We start from the raw sequence: 24,271 nt of genomic DNA, 5'->3' as shown, positions 1-24,271 counted from the left end.
TCAGCTTCACGATCTGTCCTTCCAGTGAGCACTCAGGGCTGATGAAATAAATTTATGTAATTACAATTTGCAGCCAAATTGCTTTGCAGCCAATTTGCAGCCCTATGCTTCTCACACTGTGTGTGTGTGTGTGTGTGTGTGTGTGTGTGTAATGAAATGGTGGGGTGGGATACACCGTTTTGTGGTTCACATCAGGTGCCAAAACCTCTTGGACAGGCCCTGGTTGCATCTCCCAGCAAACAAAAGTTCCTTCCTGTAGAATCCATAATGGCAAATTGGCTTCTGAAAACAGCATTATTCTCTGCCAAGATCCTGGTTTGAATTTGAATTACCTCAATATTGTCCTCTCATGCATTCACGGGAACTTTTATAAAGCAGCAAAGAGCCCAGATTGCTGACACTTTAGATATTGCCAGCTTGTTCATCATCTGCTAGACCTGGCATGTCCAACAGGTAAATCGTGATCTACTGGTAGTAGATCATTGGATGTCTGTGGTAGATCACCGGTAGATGAGTGGCCTCCCCCCAAAAAAGCTAAAAAACCTTTGGCTCCCCTAAAAAAAAGCTCAACATCTTTGCCCTGCACCCCTAAAATGACCTGAACCAGGACTTTCCTTCCTAAAAAATGCTCAGCAACTTTGACCTGAACCCCCCAAAGGGGGTAGATCACTGCCAGTTTTTAACTCTGTTAGTAGATCACAGTTTCTTGGGAGTTGGCCACCCCTGTGCTAGACCAAACCTGCTTCTTTGCCCGCCTGTAAGCAAAATCCATTCTCTCTCTCTCTCTCTCTCTCTCTCTCTCTCTCTCTCTCTCACACACACACACACACACACAAACACACACACACACACACACACACACACACACACAGGCAACCTTTCAGTTCCGATTGCTCTGCAGTCACTACTTTAAGACTTGAGTTATTTCTCATCAAAGCTGATACATCTTGCCCTGCAAAGCTCGCAACTCAAGATTTCAGTCCAACTGGGTTAAAAGCTTACTTAACTTCGAAAGGGATACAATACCTGTAAAGAGGTTTGATACACAAACACACACACACACACACACACACGTAAATATACATCAAGCATAATGTCTCTGATAATATTAAGGTACTCGGTAGCCAACTACACAAGTGCTTCTGTTTATTAGAGTTGCCAACTTACTAAAATCATGCTTAAAGGCACAAGATGCATTTTAATCATGGCCAGGACTTGCATCCCTAACCATCAGGTCCAGTCGTGTCTGACTCTGGGGTTGCGGCACTCATCTCGCTCTAGAGGCCGAGGGAGCCGGCGTTTGTCGGCAGACAGCTTCCGGGTCATGTGCCCAACATGACAAAGCTGCTTCTGGCGAAACAGAGCAGCGCATGGAAACGCCGTTTACCTACCATTCACTGGATTTGTAACTGGCTGACTGACCGAACCCAAAGGGTGCTCATCAATGGCTCCTCCTCATCCTGGAGAGTAGTGACTAGTGGGGTGCCACAGGGTTTTGTCTTGGGCCCAGTCTTCTTCAACATCTTTATCAATGAATTGGATGATGGGCTTGAGGGCATCCTGAGCAAGTTTGCAGACGAAACCAAATTGGGAGGGGTGGCTAATACCCCAGAGGACAGGATCACACTTCCAAATGACCTTAACAGATTAGACAACCCACAGCGCCACCTGGATCCCTATAGACTTGCATCACGAAGCAGCAAACCTGGTCCTTAAGAGGTGTGCCTGACCCCTTGTAGAATGCTTCCCTGGCCTGAAACTGTAAACTCATTGAAAGCCGCTTTGGGTGATATTTCTTAAAGCAGGATACTGTATAGTATACAGTTGGAACATGCGCTAGACATGAGGGCAAATCCTCAACCATACTTGCTAGTGGCTTGGTGCGTCAGATGGTTGTTCCCCATGGTTACCATGCTCTCAAAGTACAGTCGTCATAGCAACTCTGTCTCCCAGATTTTGGTTTCTCAACATTTCCGGAGACAGCAGCTCTTTGCAAGGGGGCAAAGAAAGCCCACTCCATTTTGAATGCTGTTCCGCAAACAGAGCTGGGGGCACTGTTATACAGTGGTTCCGCTCCTTCCTCCTGGGCCACGTTCAGAAAGTGGTGGTGGGGGATGAGTGTTCGGACCCCTGGGCTCTCACTTGTGGGGTGCCTCAGGGCTCTGTCCTCTCCCCCATGCTTTTTAACATCTACATGCAGCCGCTGGGAGAGATCATCAGGGGGTTTGGGCTGGGTGTTCATCAATATGCAGATGATACCCAGCACTACCTCTCTTTCAAATCAGAGCCAGTGAAGGCGGTGAAGGTCCTGTGTGAGTCCCTGGAGGCGGTTGGCTGGGGAAAACCAACCAGTTTGGCTTGGTATAAATAATAAATTATTATTATTATAGATTCAAAATTCAAAATGACGTTAACAGATTGGAGAACTGGGCGCAAGCTAACAAGACAAATTTCAATAGAGGCAAACATAAGGTTCTGCACTTAGGCAGGAAGAACCAAATACACCAATATAGGATGTGGGACGCCTGGCTTACTAGCAGTACATGTGAAAAGGATCTGGGGTCTTGGGGGACCACAAGCTTAGCATGAGTCAACAGTGTGATGCAGCAGCTAAAAAAGCCAATGCAATTATGGGCTGCATCAAGAGGAGTATAGCATCTAGATCAAGGGAAGTAATAGTACCACTGTATTCTGCTCTGGTCAGACCTCACCTGGAGTACTGTGTCCAGTTCTGGGCACCACAGTTCAAGAGGGATACTGATAAGCTGGAACGTGTCCAGAGGAGGGCAACCAAAATGGTCAAAGGCTTGGAAACAATGCCTTATGAGGAACGGCTTAGGGTCCAACCCCTGCAATGCAGGAATCTCAGCTAAAACATCCATGACAGATGACCATCCAACCTCTGCTTCCAAATCAAATAATCGATTAAACATTCAAAGCCTCCCTAAACAGGGCTGCCTTCGCGTCTTCTAAAAGCTGTATTTTTCTTTGACATCTGATGGGAGGGCGTTCCACAGGGCGGGCGCCACCACCAAGAAGGCCCTCTGCCTTGTTCCCTGCAACTTGGCTTCTTGCAGTGAGGGAACCGCCAGAAGGCCCTTGGCGCTGGACCTCAGTGTCCGGGCTGAACGATGGGGGTGGAGACGCTCCTTCAGGTATACCGGACCGAGGCCGTTTAGGGCTTTCAAGGTCAGCACCAATACTTTGAACTGTGCTCGGAAACGTACTGGGAGCCAATGTAGATCTTTCAAGACCGGTGTTATGTGGTCTCGGCGGTCGCTCCCAGTCACCAGTCTAGCTGCCACATTCTGGGTAATAATAATAATAATAATAATAATAATAATAATAATAATAATAATAATAATTTATTATTTATACCCCACCCATCTGGCTGGGTTCCCCCAGCCACTCTGGGCGGCTTCCAACAAAATATTAAAATACAGAAATCCATCAAACATTAAAAGCTTCCCTAAACAGGGTTGCCTTGAGATGCCTTCTAAAGGTCTGGTCATTCTTGTTCTCTTTGACCTCTGATGGAAGGGCGTTCCACAGGGTGGGCGCCACTACCGAGAAGGCCCTCAGCGCTGGACCTCAGTGTCCGGGCAGAACGATGGGGGAGGAGACACTCCTTCAGGATTAGTTGTACTTTCCGGGTCACCTTCAAAGGTAGCCCCACCTAGAGCGGATTGCATTAGTCCAAGCGGGAGATAACCAGAGCATGCACCACTCCAGCGAGACAGTCCATACTGAGGCTTTCTCTCGCGCGCGGCCACCCACTTCCCCCCTCCTCGTCACCTGCATAAAATAAAGCTGAATTTAGCCTGGGGGCCACCGGCGATTGACAAGGTACACATCCCACCCGTTTTCCAACAGCCAAGACACGTGAAGCACAGCCGTGTGTCTTTCTCAAGTAGCTGCGTCTCATGCTCACAAAGGCCATGCGCTGTCAGCGCTTTCCATGCTCAGGTTTCTAAAATGTTTGATAATCTCTTGCAAACAGCTGAAAGGAAACAGAAGCACGGAAGGCGGTGGAGATAAGAGGAAGCAACTGAAGGGGTGGGGAAGGAGGGTGATATGGTGGAGAGGCCCACAGAGCCACGTGGCCCACAAACGCAAAAACAGTCACACGGCAGCCAAGGCTGTTTTTTGCTCCTGAGCCCTGCAGGGAGCCTTCTTTGCCCCGGCTGAGATTCTCAGGCCGAGAGGGGTCCTTTATTTCATTTCATTTTATTCCCAAACCACTTGATGTTTAACAATCTCTCAGCAGTGCACAAAACATAGGAACAGTTATCATGAAAACTTTCCCCCTCACCTGCTTCCCAAGATCCCATTAACTCAGGGGGTGAGGAGCCTGTTATCAGGTCAACTATCGTGTTTCTCCTAAAATAAGACACCGCCTTATATTTATTTTACTCAAGAAAATAAGCCTAGGGCTTATTTTCGGGGGGTGTCTTATTTTTTGAATACCGGTAAGTACCGTATGGTTCTGGGCCCCTGCCTCCTCCTGCCACGGCCGGCGCTGCTGCTGGGTCCCGCTGCTGGGCGCCCACCCGGCAGGCCTCCTCCTCCTCCTCCCTCCGGCTCCTGGAGGCTCATGGCGCTCTGTGCGGCACTGCTGGGCACTTGGTCGGCGCTTCAACAGCAGGGTCCCGCTGGCTCGGGTCACGCGGCGCCGACCTGGCAAGCATCCTTCTCTTCCTGCCGCGGCTCGGCGCCCGTAACTGGCTGTTGCTGAAGCGCCGACAAAGCGCCAAGCAGAGCCGCAGCAGCAGGAGGATTCAGAATGCTACAGAACAGTGCTGGGTCCCGCTGGCTCGGGGCTCCACTCGGCGCGCGCTGCTGGGTGTTTTGGCGGGGCTGCAGCAGTGGCAGCATCCGGTTCTGGGCCCCAACCTGACAGGCCTCTTCCTCTTCCTTGGCGCCCTCCAGAACTGCGCCTAGCACTACAGCCTATTTTCGGGGTATGTCTTATATTTTGTCAACGCATGAAAATCCTACCATGGCTTATTTTAGAGGTACGTCTTATTTTATGAGAAACACTGTACAGTGGTACCTCGACTTACGAATAACTCTACTTACGAATGTTTCGACTTACGAACAGAGCTCCGTCCGCCATCTTGGATGCGGTTTAGATTGGATTTTTTTTCGACTTGCGAATTTTTAGATAAGGTTGCTTCGACTTATGAATTTTTTCTCCCAATGCGTTCCTATGGGATTTGACTTACGAACGTCCGTTCGGAATGCATTAAATTCGTAAGTCAAGACGCCACTGTATATGGGATCTCCAGCATTAGAACACGTTGCTGCCTAATCCAGGTATACTTCCCATCAGGCAATGTGTCAAGCACAGAAAACATAATTTGGTGAAGTAGGCCGGTAACAATCCAACACTAGTGAGGATTGCTTAAATAAATATATATAGATTTAGTACAATTTATACCAAGTAATTAAGTCTAATGTGATGTTTTGACGCAACACATAATATGAGTGGTGTTTTATTGTTTATGTTTACTTGTTGAGTACACCGTTTGCTTAATTGTTCCATATAATTTTTTTCAAAACCATTGGTTTTTCATGTAAATTATCAACATGTTTTCTCTTAAATAAATAAATATTGCAGAAAATAATAGTATGCAACTATTATTGCTCCACATAAAACCTAAAATTTATGTGGATTAGTTCACAATTTAACATACTGAGAATTAAAGGAGTCAAATTCCTATGTTTTTATCACTCGTAGTGAGGCAAAATGTCAATCTGTAGGAGCAGAGTCTAAATATTAACCGATTTGTCCCAAATCTGAAATTTGACTATGTTTATACCATACGCCTGAGATAAGGTCAAGGGAGGAAACAATTTCGAATTCATTTTTTTATGACCCACCCTAATATATATACCTCTACTTACGAATTTAATGCGTTCTGAACGCACATTCGTAAGCTGAAAAAAATTGTAAGTCGAATCCCATAGGAATGCATTGGGAGAAAAAAATTGTAAGTCGAAGCAACCCTATCTAAAAATTCGTAAGTAGACAAAATCCTATCTAAACCGCATCCAAGATGGCGGATGGAGCTCCATTCATAAGTAGAAACATTCGTAAGTAGAGGTACCACTGTATATACACACTACAATATTTGAAATGTTTCCATCCCTCCACTTTTGCAATAAAAGAATTCCAAAGTGTTTCTCACCTACCAATGACAAGTACTTTCCACTCAGTGTTCAGAAAAAGGAGAACAACTCCTTGCCTCTTGATCGGCAAGTTTAGAAATACCGGCAAGTTTAGAAATACATGGCCAAGGGAACGGGAAGAGGCTCTGCATTGTCTGGTCTGCATCCTGATGCCTCGTTGCCCTTCGAAAACCACGCGTGGAGGAGCCAGCGCTCTGCACAGAACCAAACAGTGACAGACGTGGCTTCCGTCACAAACGTTTGAAGATCAAATTCGTAGAGAAGATCAAAACGAGATCGCCATGGCTGGCCTGCCCCTCGCCTCACCTACCCATCTGGCCACGAAGGGTGAGTGAAGACAATGTTCCTTTTCTTTGCCCAGCGAGAGAATACGGCCTTCTCTGTGATGAAACGATGCCCGCCATGGGGGGCTCTTTCGTGGGTCAGGTACATCTTGCATTCATCTAGTGTGCTATCTTCAAAGTAGTGGTAAGGGACAATGGGCTGGCTTCTGTCCCTGCCAATCAAAGGACGACAAAAACACAGAAAATGAAATCCAGGTTGCTGCATGCTTACAGCGGCCTGGGCATACCTGCCAAGTTCCTGCCGGAAAAATAAGGGATCGGCAGACCGAAAGTAGCGCTGCCGCCATTTTGGAACTGGGCGGAGCATGCTCAGAAGCGACCTCCGATGCTGCTCTGCCCAGTTCCAAAATGGCCACCGCGCCAGAAATCGCTTCTGCACATGTCCAGAGACTCCAGACATGTGCAAAAGGAGCCTCCCCCGGTCGGTAAGTAAACCGGGAAAAAAAATCTGTTTTTCCAGCTGGGAACGGCTGGAAAAACGGGGGTTTCCTGGGGAATACGGGAGACTTGGCAGCTATGCCCACAACCCAGAAGGAATAAGAGGGCACCAGATAGACTGAACCGTGAATTAACTAGCAAGGACTGAGGACTGTGTTTTATTTACTCAAGAGTAAGAACTCTGTGGACAACCCAAGCAAGCTACTACAAGAAGAGGGGGTGGGGGTTTCTGCTCGCGACACTGTGAACTGACCCACAAAGGGACTGTACCTGCAAGTTCAACAATGACTCTGAAATGTTGTGATGTTTTGTTTCAATTCCATGCCACTGGCCAGATCCGGCAGGGCTCTTCCGGACACTCTACCTGAAGGAGCGTCTCCACCCCCACCGTTCTGCCCGGACACTGAGGTCCAGGACCGAGGGCCTTCTGGCGGTTCCCTCGTTGCGAGAAGCCAAGTTGCAGGGAACCAGGCAGAGGTCCTTCTCAGTGGTGGCACCCGCCCTGTGGAACGCCCTCCCATCAGATGTCAAAGAGAAAAAGAGCTACCAGATTTTTAGAAGACATTTGAAGGCAGCCCTGCTTAGGGAGGCTTTTAATATTGAATAGATTATTTTATCTCATTTTTCTGTTGTAAGCCACCCAGAGTGGCTGGGGAAACCCAGCCAGATGGGCAAGGTATAAATAAATTATTATTATTATTATTATTATTATTATTATTATTATTATTATTATTAACTAGACAGAGGGGCTTCTCGGTGGTGGTGCCCGCCCTGTGGAATGCATCCGCCATCAGATGTCAAGGAGCTAGAAGACACCAGAACGGAGCTCTGTACAGAGAAGTTTGTTGTTTTTGCACACACTGGAAGCTGCACAGGGTGGTTGTGGCAACCCAGTCAGATGGGCAGGGTACAATTATTATGTTTATGAAAGACATCTACTTCTGCTTCATTGACTAGGCAAAAGCCTTTGACTGTGTCGACCACAGCAAACTTTGGCAAGTTCTTAAAGAAATGGGAGTGCCTGATCACCTCATCTGTCTCCTGAGAAATCTCTATGTGGGACAAGAAGCTACAGTTAGAACTGGATATGGAACAACTGACTGGTTCAAAATTGGGAAAGAAGTACGACAAGGTTGTATTTTGTCTCCCTGCTTATTTAACTTATATGCAGAATTCATCATGCGAGAGGCTGGACTGGATGAATCCCAAGCCAGAATTAAGATTGCTGGAAGAAATATCAACAACCTCAGGTATGCAGATGACACAACCTTGATGGCAGAAAGTGAGGAGGAATGAAAGAACCTTTTAATGAGGGGGAAAGAGGAGAGCGCAAAATATGGTCTGAAGCTCAACATCAAAAAAAACCAAGATCATGGCCACTGGTCACATCACCTCCTGTCAAATAGAAGGGGAAGAAATGGAGGCAGTGAGAGATTTTACTTTCCTGGGCTCCTTGATCACTGCAGATGGTGACAGCAGTCACGAAATTAAAAGACGCCTGCTTCTTGGGAGAAAAGCAATGACAAACCTAGACAGCATCTTAAAAAGCAGAGACATCACCTTGCCGACAAAGGTCCGTCTAGTTCAAGCTATGGTTTTCCCAGTAGTGATGTATGGAAGTGAGAGCTGGACCATCAAGAAGGCTGATCGCCGAAGAATTGATGCTTTTGAATTATGGTGCTGGAGGAGACTCTTGAGAGTCCCATGGACTACAAGAAGATCAAACCTATCCATTCTTAAGGAAATCAGCCCTGAGCGCTCACTGGAAGGACAGATCCTGAAGCTGAGGCTCCAAGACTTTGGCCACCTCATGAGAAGAGAAGACTCCCTGGAAAAGAGCCTGATATTGGGAAAGATGGAGGGCACCAAGAGAAGGGGACGACGGAGGACGAGATGGTTGGACAGTGTTCTCGAAGCTACCAACATGAGTTTGACCAAACTGCGGGAGGCAGTGGAAGAAAGGAGTGCCTGGTGTCCTCTGGTCCATGGGTCACGAAGAGTTGGACACGACTAAACGACTAAACAACAGCAACAATGTGTGTGTATCTCTGCTTACAAATTGTTTCATACCCCACCTCCCTGTGCCATACCTGCAGTAGTTCTCGCTGACCATGCCAAAGACAAAGATCTGCTCACACAACTCCATCGCCAAAACCATTGTGAACCAGCCTGTGCTCAGGAAGGAGCCGGATTTCATCCTGTGGATTTGGGAGAGACAGGGCGAACGCTAACATAGAGACAGGCAAACTTCTCTCCGTTTCTCACTTTTCCGACTTTGTGCATCTTTCCGTGGGAAATTCTGCCTGAAATGCACATTTTTGGGAAAGCATGCCCCCCACCCAAAATGCAGCCTATTTTGTACAGTGGTGCCTCACTAGACGAATTTTTCGCTTAACAAAGAGATTTTGCGATCGGAGGTTGCCTCGCAAGACGGCGAGGTTTCCTATGGCCGCCGCTTCATCTTGCTAGCGAAAGGGGAACCAGCTGTAGTGTGGGAAGAAGGCACAGTGAGGGGCAGTGAGGGGCAACCGGCAGAGACCAGCAGAACACTAGCGCGGGAAGACCCTCGTCCGATCCCGGCTCTGTCGGGCGGGGTGGGGGAAAGGCGGAGGAACCAATCGATCCTCCGCCTTTCTCCCACCCCGCCTTCCACACAGCCGGGGGACAGAGCTGAAGATTGGTGGGCACTGCTTGCTGGGGTTGACAAGCCCTGGCAAGCAGTGCCTGCTGATCTTTGTGTGACAGGCGGTGGGGAAGGCAGGCAGACAAGAGAGCACAATTCAAAGTGTTGGTGCTGACCTTTAAAGCCCTAAATGGCCTCGGTCCAGTATACCTGAAGGAGCGTCTCCACCTCCATCATTCTGCCCGGACACTGAGGTCCAGCACCGAGGGCCTTCTGGCGGTTCCCTCGTTGCGAGAAGCCAAGTTGCAGGGAACCAGGCAGAGGGCTTTCTCGGTGGTGGCGCCTGCCCTGTGGAACACCCTCCCATCAGATGTCAAAGAGAAAAACAGCTACCCGATTTTTAGGGAGCCTGGGGCCGCTTCCTCTGAACAGCCGAAAGGCGCAGGCCACGTAACCCCACCCACATTCCCACTGTGGCCCCTCCCCTCCCGTGCCTTGGCCCCGCCACTTGCCCCCCCCCCAATTTTGGTCCTGGGTACGCCCCTGCCAGCAGGTCTTGTCCCCGTGAAGCAGTTGCTGAGACTGCCTCCACACAGCTGCCTAAGTCCCCTCCTCTCCATGGATTTTCCTAAACAATTTGAGGCTGCACCTGTGAGAAGCCCACTTCTCCTCTGCCCTCTTCATGCCTCTCCTGGTTCTGCGAGACCAGGCTGGACGAGAGCTTGTGGCAACTGGAGGGGGAGACACTTGTGCCTCTTCACCGGCCAGACTCATCTCTGCCTCTTGGCCTCCCTCCTCCCTCCTCCCTGCTTCAGCTTCTGCCTCTGATTCTGGACTGCTCTCTGGCACAGACTCTCCCTGCTCACTAAGCCCTGTTCCCTCTTCAGCTTCCAACACCTCCTCTTCCTAGTCTTCTCCCTCTGACCGCTGATCACCGTCCCACCACCAATCCCTAGGCCCTGAGCTTTCTTCCCTTGGGGGTTCCCCAGCTGGTTCCTCCCACAATTCCTCTGTGTCCAACCAGTCCATGACAGCTGGACAGGCCCCCTTGGCTGGATCCTAGGGGCTCTTCTTATGCCCCTTGGCACCTGTGCTTTATCAATATGGTCCCCGCCTGGTGATAACCCACTCTAGCCACCTCTCACCTGTTCTTCCCTGTCTCCAGCAGGAAGAGCTCGTCACAGTGCGCCATCATCCGGTCCGTCAGCGTGTAGAGGTGCAGGCTTGGGTACATCTCTTTCACCTTGAGGAGGGTCCGGTAGACCAAGCCCACTTTTTCCCGGCTCATCAGCCTGGTAGGACCCCAGATCACATAGACTGTGTCCCGGGACTGCTTGAAGAAATAGCTCTGGTTCCGCAAGAGCAAGGGGATGCTGGTATGAGAAACGACCCGGATGGTGCTCTTGCCACCCACGTCCTCCTCATAACCCTGGGTGGGGGCCTGGTTCATGCGCAGGACACACTCCTTCTCGTCAATCTCCTTCCCAGAACGCGAACCCAGCATCTGCCCAGAGCTTGAAACCACAGCACACTGGCGACATGGCACACGAGCCAATGGCTAAAGGTAGAAGAGAATTGAGTCTGGAGGGAGCTTAGAGAAGACCAGAGGCAGTGGCTGAGGCTACACTTGCTGAACTGCTTCCTTTCCCCCATTAAATCTAGGAGCGGCCTCCATGCCTCACATCTGGGCGATGTTCCTCCGGCCTCATGAGGAGCCTCCTCAGTGGGGCTGGTGAGTGTGGGCCCAGCCCCTTAGGCCAGGTGGAAAGGGCCTTGCAGGGAGTGGCCTTCACACTCACAGTCCAGACTCAACCAGCCCTACAAAAGAGGCCGACGGAACATCACCCGGCTGTGAGTGTGAAGGCCGCTCCCTGCAAGGCCCTTTCCACCTGGCCTAGAATCATAGAATCCTAGAGTTGGAAGAGACCACAAGGGCCATCCAATCCAACCCCCTGCCAAGCAGGAAACACCATCAAAGCATTCCTGACATATGGCCGTCAAACCTCCGCTTAAAGACCTCCAAAGGAGGAGACTCCACCACACTCCTTGGCAGCAAATTCCACTGCCAAACAGCTCTTACTGTCAGGAAGTTCTTCCTGATGTTTAGGTGGAATCTTGTTTCTTGTAGTTTGAATCCATTGCTCTGTGTCCACTTCTCTGGAGCAGCAGAAAACAACCTTTCTCCCTCCTCTATATGGCATCCTTTCATATATTTGAACATGGCTATCATATCACCCCTTCACCTTCTCTTATACAGGCTAAACATACCCAGCTCCCTAAGCCGTTCCTCATAAGGCATTGTTTCCAGGCCTTTGACCATTTTGGTTGCCCTCCTCTGGACACGTTCCAGCTTGTCAGTCTCCTTCTTGAACTGTGGTGCCCAGAACTGGACACAGTACTCCAGGTGAGGTCTGACCAGAGCAGAATACAGTGGTACTATTACTTCCCTTGATCTAGATGTTATACTCCTATTGATGCAGCCCAGAATTGCATTGGCTTTTTGAGCTGCTGCATCACACTGTTGACTCATGTCAAGTTTGTGGTCTACCAGGACTCCTAGATCCTTTTCACATGTACTGCTCTCAAGCCAGGTGTCACCCATCCTGTATTTTTGCCCTTCTTATTTCTAAGAAGGGCATGGCTGGCTGGAACCCGGAACAGGAGTGCTTCATTATGCAGATCCAAATGACCTTTTCAGAAGTTTTCTGGATCCCTTTCTAAACCCTTTACATACTCACCTGGGTCTCCACACAGAGCACAACAAGGGGGCAGAACAGTGTGGGGAGGAGGAAGTCACATTTCTGAATGCTCCCCTCCCCATATGTTTTGCTTTTTAAAAAAACACCCTGCAAGTAGAAAACAAGCACATCAGGGAGGAGATAGAACCCTCCCCCCCCCGCTTTTCTCTCTTCTTCATGGGGGATAAAAATGACACCCCAAAATGCAACCTGAATTGGTGCCTCTCAACTGACCAAGGCCATGGTTTGACAAGGGTCACTTTCCAAACCAGGAGGCTTGACTCACCTTCCCATCAGGGACGCTGATGTAACCCTCAAACTGGGCAGCTCCAGGCACAGCTGGCAGGACTCCGTCTTGCTCTTCCAGGTGACTGCAGCCAAGCCAACACAACGACACACAGAAGTGAGGGCAAAGCAAGATGTACAGGATGGAGCAGGAGCACAGGATGACCAGAGTTAAGAAGAGTCGAGACTGAAGAAAAAGGGAGAGGAGAGTGAGCTTCCTCTTGGCAGACAGAAAGGCAGGTGCACGTCATAGTCCGAGGGCCGCATTCTCTTCTGGGCAACTTTCCAAGGGCCACATGCCAGTAGCAGGTGAGGCCAGAGCTAAAAGCGGGTGCAGCAACAACAACAAATATAATTTCATGCAGCAGCTCAAAAAGCCAATGCAATTCTTTGCTGCATCAATAGGAGTATAGCATCTAGATCGAGGGAAGTAATAGTACCACTGTATTCCGCTCTGGTCAGACCTCACCTGGAGTACTGTGTCCAGTTCTGGGCACCACAGTTCAAGAAGGAGACTGACAAGCTGGAAGGTGTCCAGAGGAGGGCAACCAAAATGGTCAAAGGCCTGGAAACGATGCCTTATGAGGAACGGCTTAGGGAGCTGGGTATGTTTAGCCTGGAGAAGAGAAGGTGAAGGGGTGATATGATAGCCATGTTCAAATATATAAAAGAATGTCATATAGAGGAGGGAGAAAGGCTGTTTTCTGCTGCTCCAGAGAAGCGGACACGGAGCAATGGATTCAAGCTACAAGAATGAAGATTCCACCTCAACATCAGGAAGAACTTCCTGACAGTAAGAGCTGTTTGGCAGTGGAATTTGCTGTCAAGGAGTGTGGTGGAGTCTCCTTCTTTGGAGGTCTTTAAGCAGAGGCTTGACAGGCATATGTCAAGAATGCTTTGATGGTGTTTCCTGCTTGGCAAGGGGTTGGACAAGTCATTGATAAAGATGTTGAATAAGACTAGGCCCAAGACAGGAGGATGTTGAATAAGACTGTTAAGAGGAAAGCCCCATTTTGGGGGGAGTTGAAGGCTAAGCTGTTGTCCATTTTTAGGGAGAACGGGGTACAGCCACTCACCACTGGGGAAACAAACAGCCTCACTGAGTTCTCTCCATCTTCCATTCTGGCAGATCGTGCAACAATGGAGGGCAGGGCAAGGGCAAGGGGGCGGAGCCAAATTCTATTTTACCAACGCTAAGGGAAGAGACCCAGCAATCGACCACGATCTACCAAAACCTCCCAGAGATGTACCAGTAGATCACGATCGACCTGTTTGACATCCCTGTTGTAGAACAAATAATGTGGCATTGCTTTCCCAGAGTCCTTCGAGGGCCAGGGTTTCTGCACAGCAGGACCCCAGCTGCGCAGCAGAGCACGGCCTTTGCATGTGCAGAGTCCCAGGTTCATTCCCTGTTAACAGGTTCAGTTAAAAGACCGCTCTCTGCCTAATGCAATGATGGGGAACCTTTCACCTGGGGGCTAAATGGCCTCCCCTCTCTCTGCCCCTTGGGACTGTCCCTGGGCTGCACTCCTCCTCAGCCAGGCCCCATCTCTCACCAGCCCCGTTTGCCCTGCGCTTTTGTGTTTACAGGTGGAAATCGGAAAATTAGAACCTCGTCGAAAAGTGCCTTGATTTCCGGAATGCAACTTCTAATTTTTTCTTTTTTCTTTTCTTTTGACAAATGCTTTCTTTGGGAAATTCCACAGGAATCAAGTCAAGTCAAGTGCACAGTTAAGAACAGAACTGGGCCTCCCCTCCATTGTTGCGAGAGCCCACATGAGAATTCTTAGTTTTTGTTGTAAATTAAGAAATGCCCCGGGTTCTCTATTAGCCAGGCAAACCTTTTTAACTTGTTCCCATAGCAACAAATGGTCGAAGGCCATGGAGACTATTATTACACGCTACTCCCTCCCAGAATTCGACACGCTGTCATCCTGGGACCAACATAAAATCCGGGCCTGGATTCTTACAAGGGACGAGGCCATGGACCGGGCACAGTCCACCACAGCCCGCCTCTCTACGTGGCTTCCTAAAGTGAAAGTGATAAGATTTGAGAAGAGCGTTTACTATGGCCCTTTTCCATTCTATACCCACGGCCTTCCTGCAGGGGGTTTACTCTAAGACCCCTATTACTCAGTGACTATGCCCATGCACAATGAATGAAATAGAGGACTTCCTACATTTCTTTTTCTACTGCCCCATTTATGAGCCAATAAGATCTAAGCTCTTGATCCCATCCACCATTACATCTAAGACTGTTTGAAATCGCTTCTTGTGGACGCAAATCCCCAAATTCCACGTGGGGTGGCAATCTTCATAGTGCAGGCTCTGAAACTCAGGGCTACCCAGACAGGGTAGTGCAGGGTCCCCAAACTACGGCCCCCGGGCCGGATGCGGCCCAACTAGCCTGCCAATCCGGCCCGCGACGACCCCCGCCGCCCGCCGCCCGCTCTTATGGTGCGCAGCGCGGCAGCGCTCTTCCGGGTTGGGGAAAAAAGCGCTGAAAATCCTTTGTGCGCATGCGTATGGGCCTCTCCCGACCCGGAAGAAGTCATTTCAGGTGCACTTCTGGGTCGGGGGAGGCCCACGCGCATGCGCATAACGGATTTTCGGCGCTTTTCCCATCCTGGAAGCGCGCTGCCGCGCCAGTAAGCACCCGTGCGCATGCGCACGGGCGCGCACTCCCCCGCCCATCGGCCCGCACAGGCGCGCGCTCCCCCGCCCTCCGGCCCGACGCACGATCGGCGCGGTGGGAACCGGCCCAAACGCCGGTAAGTCTGGGGACCCCTGGGGTAGTGTGTCCCAGACCTGGACCTGTTTTAATTCTCTCTATTTCATTTTTAACTCAATGCGCCGAGCCTATTTTGGGCTATTTTATGCTTTACATATATCTGCATATTAGATTTTTGGTGCTGGCACCTAAATCTTTGCACTATTGTCTCAGGGTAATTTAAATGTTATTATGCCAGCAATATCGCCTTGAATTATGCTTTGTTGCTTGTCTCTGGCATTTTTGTATTGTTTTATTTGGCTATGGCTGTATGCTAACGCAATATTGGCTGCATCAATAGGAGTATAGCGTCTAGATCAAGGGAAGTAATAGTACCACTGTATTCTGCTCTGGTCAGACCTCACCTGGAGTACTGTGTCCATTTCTGGGCACCACAGTTCAAGAAGGATACTGACAAGTTGGAACGTGTCCAGAAGAGGGCAACCAAAATGGTCAAAGGCCTGGAAACGATGCCTTATGAGGAACGGCTTAGGGAGCTGTGTATGTTTAGCCTGGAGAAGAGAAGGTTAAGGGGTGATATGATAGCCATGTTCAAATATATGAAAGGATGTCATATGGAGGAGGGAGAAAGATTGTTTTCTGCTGCTCCAGTGAAGCGGACACGGAGCAATGGATTCAAACTTCAAGAAAGAAGATTCCACCTAAACATTAGGAAGAACTTCCTGACAGTAAGAGCTGTTTGGCAGTGGAATTTGCTGCCAAGAAGTGTGGTGGAGTCTCCTTCTTTGGAGGTCTTTAAGCAGAGGCTTGACAGGCATATGTCAAGAATGCTTGGATGGTGTTTCCTGCTTGACAGGGGGTTGGACTGGATGGCCCTTGTGGTCTCCTCCAACTCTAGGATTCTGTGATAAAGAACGAGGGGCAAGCACCACAGGTTTGCACATACAACGCTACAGAACAGTTCAGCACAAAGGAGGCCAGCCAGTGGCCCACGCAGTCGCCCCTGGACTCCAATTCCCATTAGCCCCAGTATGGCCCAACGGTCAATGAAGCTGGGAGCTGGGGTCCAAAGTCACCTTCCAAAGGGCCACCCATGATTTAGGGCTGTATCTGAACAGGACATGCAACTCAGCCTTACATCAGCTGCTCTCCACCAAACCTCTGTCCCACTCGGACTTTGCAGGTCTGCCAATTGTCCCACCTGCCCTTCTTCCATGAGCTAAGTGGATGGTGATCAATGTGCTTTTAAGAGGCTTGTTTTAGATGCCATAATTGGCTTAGGCTTGCATGCCACGAAATCTAACAGCAAAGCAGCTTAAAAGAAACAGAGCTTTGGTTTAACTCATGGCTAGGCAAACTAAGGCCCGGGGGCCGGATCCAGCCCAATCGCCTTCTAAATCCAGCCCACGGACGGTCTGGGAATCAGCGTGTTTTTACACGAGTAGCATGTGTCCATTTATTTATTTATTTATTTATTTATTTATTTATTTATACCCCGCCCATCTGGCTGGGTTTCCCCCACCACTCTGGGCGGCTTCCAACAAATAGCAAAATACATTAAAATATCACAAATTTAAAAACTTCCCTAAACAGGGCTGCCTTGAGGTGTTTTCTAAATGTCAGGTAGTTGTTTATCTCCTTGACCTCCGATGGGAGGTTGTTCCACAGGGCGGGCGCCACTACCGAGAAGGCCCTCTGCCTGGTTCCCTGTAGCTTTGCTTCTCGCAGTGAGGGAACCGCCATAAGGCCCTCGGCGCTGGACCTCAGTGTCCGGGCTGAACAATGGGGGTGGAGACGCTCCTTCAGGTATACTGGACCGAGGCCGTTTAGGGCTTTAAAGGTCAGCACCAACACTTTGAATTGTGCTCGGAAACGTACTGGGAGCCAATGTAGATCTTTCAAGACCGGTGTTATGTGGTTTCGGTGGCCGCTCCCAGTCACCACTCTAGCTGCCGCATTCTGGATTAGTTGTAGTTTCCGGGTGACTTCAAAGGTAGCCCCACGTAGAGCGCATTGCAGTAGTCCAAGCGGGAGATAACCAGAGCATGCACCACTCTGGTGAGACAGTCCGCGGGCAGGTAGGGTCTCAGCCTGCGTACCAGATGCAGCTGATAGACAGCTGCCCTGGACACAGAGTTGACCTGCGCCTCCATGGACAGCTGTGAGTTCAAAATGACTCCCAGGCTGCGCATGTGGACCTTCAGGGGCACAGTTATCCCATTCAGGACCAGGGAGTCCTCCACACCTGCCCGCCTCCTGTCCCCCCAAAACAGTACTTCTGTCTTGTCTGGATTCAACCTCAATCTGTTAGCTGCCACCCATCCTCCAACCGCCTCCAGACACTCACACAGGACATTCACCGCCTTCACTGGTTCTGATTTGAAGGAGAGGTAGAGCTGGGTATCATCCGCATACTGATGAACACCCAGCCCAAACCCCCTGATGATCTCTCCCAGCGCCTTCATATAGATGTTAAAAAGCATGGGGAGGGGACAGAACCCTGAAGCACCCCACAAATGAGAGCCCAGGGGTCTGAACACTCACCCCCCCCCACCACTTTCTGAACACGGCCCAGGAGGAAGGAGCGGAACCACTGTATGACAGTCCCTCTGGGTTCTTTGTGGGGCCTGCCTGATGTTTTTACATGAGTAGAATGTGTGCTTTTTACAGTCATACCTCAGTTTAAGTACACTTCGGTTTGAGTACTTTCAGTTTAAGTAGTCCGCGGACCCGTCTGGAACAGATTAATCCACTTTCCATTACTTTTAATGGGAAAGTTCGCTTCAGGTTAAGTACAGACTTCCGGAACCAATTGTGCCTCCTTAAACCGAGGTACCACTGTATTTAAATGCATATCTGGGTTATTTGTGGGGCATAGAAATTCATTCATTCCACACACAGCCCAAAAAAATATAGTCCAGTCCCCCACAAGGTCTGAGAGACAGTAGACCGACCCCCTTCTGAAAAAGTTTGCTGACCCCTAGTTTAACTAGTTCCTGGTTAAATTCCTCCCCACCCCACGCAGGTGAGCAGGCAAGTGGCCAAACGTGGAACAGAATTACCGGTAGGTATGTGCCCACAACTACCGCACAATTGCGCTCATTTCACACGCTAGCAAGGTTATGCTTAAAATTCTACAAGGCAGGCTTAGGCAGTCTGTGGACCGAGAATTCCCAGAAGTGCAAGCTGGATTTCAAAGGGGCAGAGCTGGATTATGGAGAAAGCTAGAGAGTTCCAGAAAAACGTCTACTTCTGCTTCATTGACTATGCAAAAGCCTTTGACTGTGTCGATCACAGCAAACTATGGCAAGTTCTTAAAGAAATGGGAGTGCCTGATCACCTCATCTGTCTCCTGAGAAATCTCTATGTGGGACAAGAAGCTACAGTTAGAACTGGATATGGAACAACTGACTGGTTCAAAATTGGGAAAGGAGTACGACAAGGTTGTATATTGTCTCCCTGCTTATTTAACTTATATGCAGAATTCATCATGCGAGAGGCTGGACTGGATGAATCCCAAGCCAGAATTAAGATTGCTGGAAGAAATATCAACAACCTCAGGTTTGCAGATGACACAACCTTGATGGCAGAAAGCGAGGAGGAATTAAAGAACCTTTTAATGAGGGTGAAAGAGGAGAGCGCAAAAGATGGTCTGAAGCTCAACATCAAAAAAACCAAGATCATGGCCACTGGTCCCATCACCTCCTGGCAAATAGAAGGAGAAGAAATGGAGGCAGTGAGAGATTTGACTTTCTTGGGCTCCTTGATCACTGCAGATGGTGACAGCAGTCACGAAATTAAAAGACGCCTGCTTCTTGGGAGAAAAGCAATGACAAGCCTAGACAGCATCTTCAAAAGCAGAGACATCACCTTGCCGACAAAGGTCCATATAGTTAAAGCTATGGTTTTCCCAGTAGTGATGTATGGAAGTGAGAGCTGGACCATCAAGAAGGCTGATCGCCGAAGAATTGATGCTTTTGAATTGTGGTGCTGGAGGAGACTCTTGAGAGTCCCATGGACTGCAAGAAGATCTAACCTATCCATTCTTAAGGAAATCAGCCCTGAGCGCTCCCTGGAAGGACAGATTGTGAAGCTGAGGCTCCAATACTTTGGCCACCTCATGAGAAGAGAAGAATCCTTGGAAAAGACCCTGATGTTGGGAAAGATTGAGGGCACTAGGAGAAGGAGACGACAGAGGATGAGATGGTTGGACAGTGTTCTCGAAGCTACAAACATGAGTTTGACCAAACTGCGGGAGGCAGTGTAAGACAGGAGTGCCTGGCGTGCTATGGTCCATGGGGTCACGAAGAGTCGGACACGACTGAACGACTAAACAATAACAAATGTGCCCACAACAAGTTTGGGGGAGCAAGGAGGTTGATCTTAAGGTTACACTTGGTCTAAAAGAAACCATCATGGATGGGGTTGGTGCTGTAGCTCAGCAACAGACGGTCAGATTTGCAGGCAGAAGATCCCAGCCTGCAATCCTCAAGCAAAGGACTGGTTTAAGGCAGCTTCCTATGTTACTCAAGGCCAAACGTTGCTGGACTACAATTCCCATCTTCAGGGGGACAGCCATAGCTTCAGTGTCAGAGAGCTTGGCATGCAGAAGCCCCGAGTTCAGCGCTTTGCTGAGAACTACGAGGACCAGAATCTTACTTTAGCTTTAGGTGAAGAACAACAGCTCAGTAGCAGAGTGTATGCTTTGCAAGCAGGTGGTCCCCAGTTCAATCCCTGACATCCCTCCCATACAGGATGGAAGACAGCTGGCTTGAGAGCAGTGCATGTGAAAAGGATCTAGGAGTCTTGGTAGACCACAAACTTGACATGAGTCAACAGTGTGATGCAGCAGCTCAAAAAGCCAATGCAATTCTGGGCTGCATCAATAGGAGTATAGCATCTAGATCAGGCACCCCCAAACTTCGGCCCTCCAGAGGTTTTGGACTACAATTCCCATCTTCCCTGACCACTGGTCCTGTTAGCTAGGGATCATGGGAGTTGTAGCCCAAAACATATGGAGGGCCGTGGTTTGGGGATGCCTGATCTAGATCAAGGGAAGTAATATTGCCACTGTATTCTGCTCTGGTCAGACCTCACCTGGAGTACTGTGTCCAGTTCTGGGCACCACAGTTCAAGAAGGATACAGACAAGCTGGAACGTGTCCAGAGGAGGGCAACCAAAATGGTAAAAGCTTGGAAACAATGCCTTGTGAGGAACGGCTTAGGTAGCTGGGTATGTTTAGCCTGGAGAAGAGAAGGTCAAGGGGTGATATGATAGCCATGTTCAAATATATGAAAGGATGTCATATGGAGGGGGGAGAAAGGTTGTTTTCTGCTGCTCCAGAGAAGCGGACACGGAGCAATGGATTCAAACTTCAAGAAAGAAGATTCCACCTAAACATTAGGAATAACTTCCTGACAGTAAGAGCTGTTCGGCAGTGGAATTTGCTACCAAGGAGTGTGGTGGAGTCTCCTTCTTTGGAGGTCTTTAAGCAGAGGCTTGACAGGCATATGTCAAGAATGCTTTGATGGTGTTTCCTGCTTGGCAGGGGGTTGGACTGGATGGCCCTTGTGGTCTCTTCCAACTCTAGGATTCTATGATTCTATGATTCTATCTCTCAGAAAGTGCTGGGAAACAACTCCGGTCTGAAATCCTGGAGAGCCCCTGTCTGCCAGCCTGTAGACAAACGATCTGACTTGATTTAAGGCAGATTCCTCTGTTACTAAAGCATCTGCATCTGCTGGGCAAAATGAACCCAACAGGCAGTCAAATGAGCAGAAGGCAAGGAGGCACGTGAATAATGTTACATGGAAGGAATATTCCCATGGTGAAAGGAGCGTACGAGTGCAAACTTAGATCCCATACCATACACACCTTCTCCCCAATTGCATACTTACAAGCACCTGCATCCTTTTAAGGTCTTATCAGCCATGTATCTGCTTTGGGCCTTGAGGACAATGCCCTGGAAAAAAATAAAAACGATTGTTCAAGAGACTACTTCTTAGGACATCTCTGTCACATGAAGACATTTGACAAAAAAAATTAAAAATTCCTTCCAGCAGCACCTTAAAGACCAACTAAGTTTTTTATTTTGGTATGAGCTTTCGTCTTGCATTTGCAGTCGTTTGGAGTCGTCAACAGTTATCAGTCCGTCAATCACCCATTTCCACTACCCACCCTTTCTCTATATATAAGTGTCTGGGGACTTCTATTTCAGCGTATCTGAAGAAGATTCCACCTAAACATTAGGAAGAACTTCCTGACAGTAAGAGCTGTTTGACAGTGGAATTTGCTGCCAAGAAGTGTGGTGGAGTCTCCTTCTTTGGAGGTCTTTAAGCGGAGGCTTGACAGCCATCTGTCAGGATGCTTTGATGGTGTTTCCTGCTTGGCAGGGGGTTGGACTGGATGGCCCTTGTGGTCTCTTCCAACTCTAGGATTCTAAGACAAAGGCTGTCAAGCCTCTCCTTAAAGACCTCCGAAGACCTCTTGGATAGCTTTATAGAATCAGGAAGTTCTTCCTAATGTTTATTCTTGCTGCTGTGCTATTGCTGGGTTGGATTTATGATTTCATGTTTTTATTGAGTGCTTCAACTCTGCTCTTCTTACCATACGTGTTGGACTTGAGAATATTTCTATTAGGCAACTCAAAAACTGAGTTAAATAAATGGGTAAAATTCTAAAAGTACTGTATATTCCTGCGTATAAGACTACTTTTTAACCCAGGAAAATCTTCTCAAATGTCGGGGGTCATCTTATACGCCGGAATATACATAATAATGAGAATCTGACAACAATAATTAAAATAAAAAAATTAAAATACTGTGGGTCCCTTCCAACTGTTGTCACACTCCTGAGAAGACTCACTGAAATTCAATGACATGACTAGCTTAGATCCATTAGGACAGGGGCCAGCAAACTTTTTCAGCAGGGGGCTGGTCCACTGTCCCTCAGACCTTGTGGGGGGGGCCGGACTATATTTTGGAAAAAAATATGAACGAATTCCTATGCCCCACAAATAACCCAGAGATGCATTTTAAATAAAAGGAAGCATTCTACTCATGTAAAAACATGCTGATTCCTGGACTGTCCGCGGGCCAGATTTAGAAGGCGATTGGGCCACATCCGGCCCACGGGCCTTGGGAGACCCCTGCATTAGGACTACTTTGAATAGGGTTTAGTTGGATACATCACGAACACACACACACACAGAAGGGTGGGGGGGGAGGCGGAGGCGGCGACTGGGACTGGGATGTAATAATGAGAATCTGACAACAATAATTTTTTTAAAAAAAATTAAAATACTGTGGGTCCCTTCCAACTGTCGTCACACTCCGGAGAAGACTCGCTGAAATTAAATGACATGACTAGCTTAGATCCATTAGGACAGGCATCCCCAAACTTTGGCCCTCCAGATGTTTTGGACCACAATTCCCATAATCCCTGACTACTGGTCCTGTTAGCTAGGGATCATGGTAGTTGTAGGCCAAAACATCTGGAGGGCCGCAGTTTAATGATGCCTGCATTAGGACTACAGTACTTTGAACAGGGTTTAGTTGAATACATCACGAACACACACACACACAAATACAGGACCATTTTTGTACAACCCAGATGCCCAAATGCGTAATCTTAGCCGGATAGGGGGGGCACTGCACAGTTGATTAAAGAGGAGGGCGTTCTGCACATGCTCAACAGCACATTCATCATACCTGCTCTGTACCTGAGCTCAAGGAGGGGGCGGAGGCGATGGCTGGTCTTCCTTCCACGCGCAAAAGCAAGACTGGGCTGAGAGCGAGGTGGTGAGAGCCCGACCTCCCCGGCTCAAATTCAGACGGCTGACTTCACGAAACTCGGGCGCAAGAGGAATTGGGGCCACCGCACCGCTGCTTTCTCGGTGCTCGAAGAGGAGACGTGCGCGACTCCCACAGCGCTGCAGAGGGCCGGGAGGAGAGGCGCCCGTGGTCCCCAAGGGCGGGCGCTTGGCGAGGAGGGGTCCTTCCCAAGGCGCGCTGCGCAACGTGCCAAAAGGCGCGGCGGGAAGCGGAGGCGGAGGAAGCGGCGACTGGGTCTGGGTCTGGGACTTCCCAGCCTAGCTGTTTGCTCGCGGGTTCCGAGGGAGAGAGCCGGGAGGAGAGGCGCGCATGGCCCCCTAGCGCGGCCGCTTGGCGAGGAGGGGTCCTTCCCAAGGCGCGCTCCGCACCGTGCCAAAAGGCGCGGCGGGAGGCGGAGGCGGCGAGTGGGGCTTCCCAGCCTAGCTGTTTTGCTCGCGGGATCCGAGGGACGGGCCTCGCCCGGCGTTTCGCAGCCTCAGCCGAGGCCTGCGCGCAACATCCAGCCGCCGCCCGCTCTCCAAAAGCGCAACGCGGCGCGCAACCGCTCGGCCAGCTGGCGCCCTGCTTCCTTCCTTAGCTGACTACGACTCCTCCCTTTCCCCTTCCACTGCCCAAGGGTCTGCGCGACCACCGCTGTCCCCTTTCCAAGCATAGCTGCCAACCCTCCCTTTTTTTGCGGGAAACTCCCTTATTCCAAGCCCCAGCTCTAGTTAGCCGTGTTGGTCTGACGCAGTCGAAACAAAATTTAAAAAGTTCCTTCCAGCAGCACCTTAAAGACCAACTAAGTCAGGGGTTCCCAAACTAAGGCCCATTATCTTAACAATTGTAAAGTTGGAAGGGACCCAAGGGTCATCTAGTCCAACCCACTGCAATGCTTGGAACCTGGCATTGGGCTGCAAGAATGTACTGTAAACTATCACATTTTCAAAATGTCTGATAGCCAAGTTCCACTACTTTTCACAGGCTGGGAGTAGTGGCTCCCTCAGATTGTACCCATTGTGGAATTAGACTTGAAAAGGTCAGCAACTTTGGGGTCCCCCCCTTTAAAAGGTTGACAACTCTGGGAAATGGGGGGGAGGCGCTGGAGG

The 24,271-nt window shown here is 49.4% G+C and overlaps 1 protein-coding gene across 2 annotated transcripts; it reads right to left on the bottom strand.

Moving 5' to 3' along the window:
• Positions 1-3,346: 3,346 nt before the first annotated feature.
• ST6GALNAC4 (ST6 N-acetylgalactosaminide alpha-2,6-sialyltransferase 4) lies at positions 3,347-23,746 on the bottom strand. Of its 2 annotated transcripts, none has more exons than XM_035101496.3 (6): positions 23,061-23,746; positions 21,249-21,313; positions 12,622-12,807; positions 10,743-11,155; positions 9,065-9,172; positions 3,347-6,688 (listed from the first exon to the last, which is right to left on the bottom strand). In XM_035101496.3, the coding sequence occupies exons 2-6, from the start codon at positions 21,258-21,260 to the stop codon at positions 6,499-6,501; spliced, it is 909 nt and encodes a 302-aa protein (XP_034957387.2). In that variant the 5' UTR covers positions 21,261-21,313; positions 23,061-23,746; the 3' UTR covers positions 3,347-6,498. The 2 variants fall into 2 exon arrangements, with proteins under 2 accessions (XP_034957387.2, XP_034957386.2); XM_035101495.3 differs by having other exon boundaries at positions 23,072-23,710.
• Positions 23,747-24,271: the final 525 nt, after the last annotated feature.

This window comes from Zootoca vivipara, chromosome Z2 (genome assembly GCF_965207765.1).
Source record: "Zootoca vivipara chromosome Z2, rZooViv2.hap1.1, whole genome shotgun sequence".
Taxonomy (NCBI): domain Eukaryota; kingdom Metazoa; phylum Chordata; class Lepidosauria; order Squamata; family Lacertidae; genus Zootoca; species Zootoca vivipara.
The sequence above is the reverse complement of the archived record's forward strand: the minus strand, read 5'-3'. Positions and strand labels throughout refer to the sequence as shown.

Bases quoted from the DNA above. Each gene is read 5' to 3' on its own strand.
- ST6GALNAC4 (XM_035101496.3), bottom strand. The intron at 11,156-12,621 runs GTGAGTCAAGCC...TTCTACCTTTAG, and splicing joins TCAGCGTCCCTGATGGGAAG to CCATTGGCTCGTGTGCCATG. The intron at 6,689-9,064 runs GTATGGCACAGG...TTTGATTGGCAG, and splicing joins GTCAGCGAGAACTACTGCAG to GGACAGAAGCCAGCCCATTG.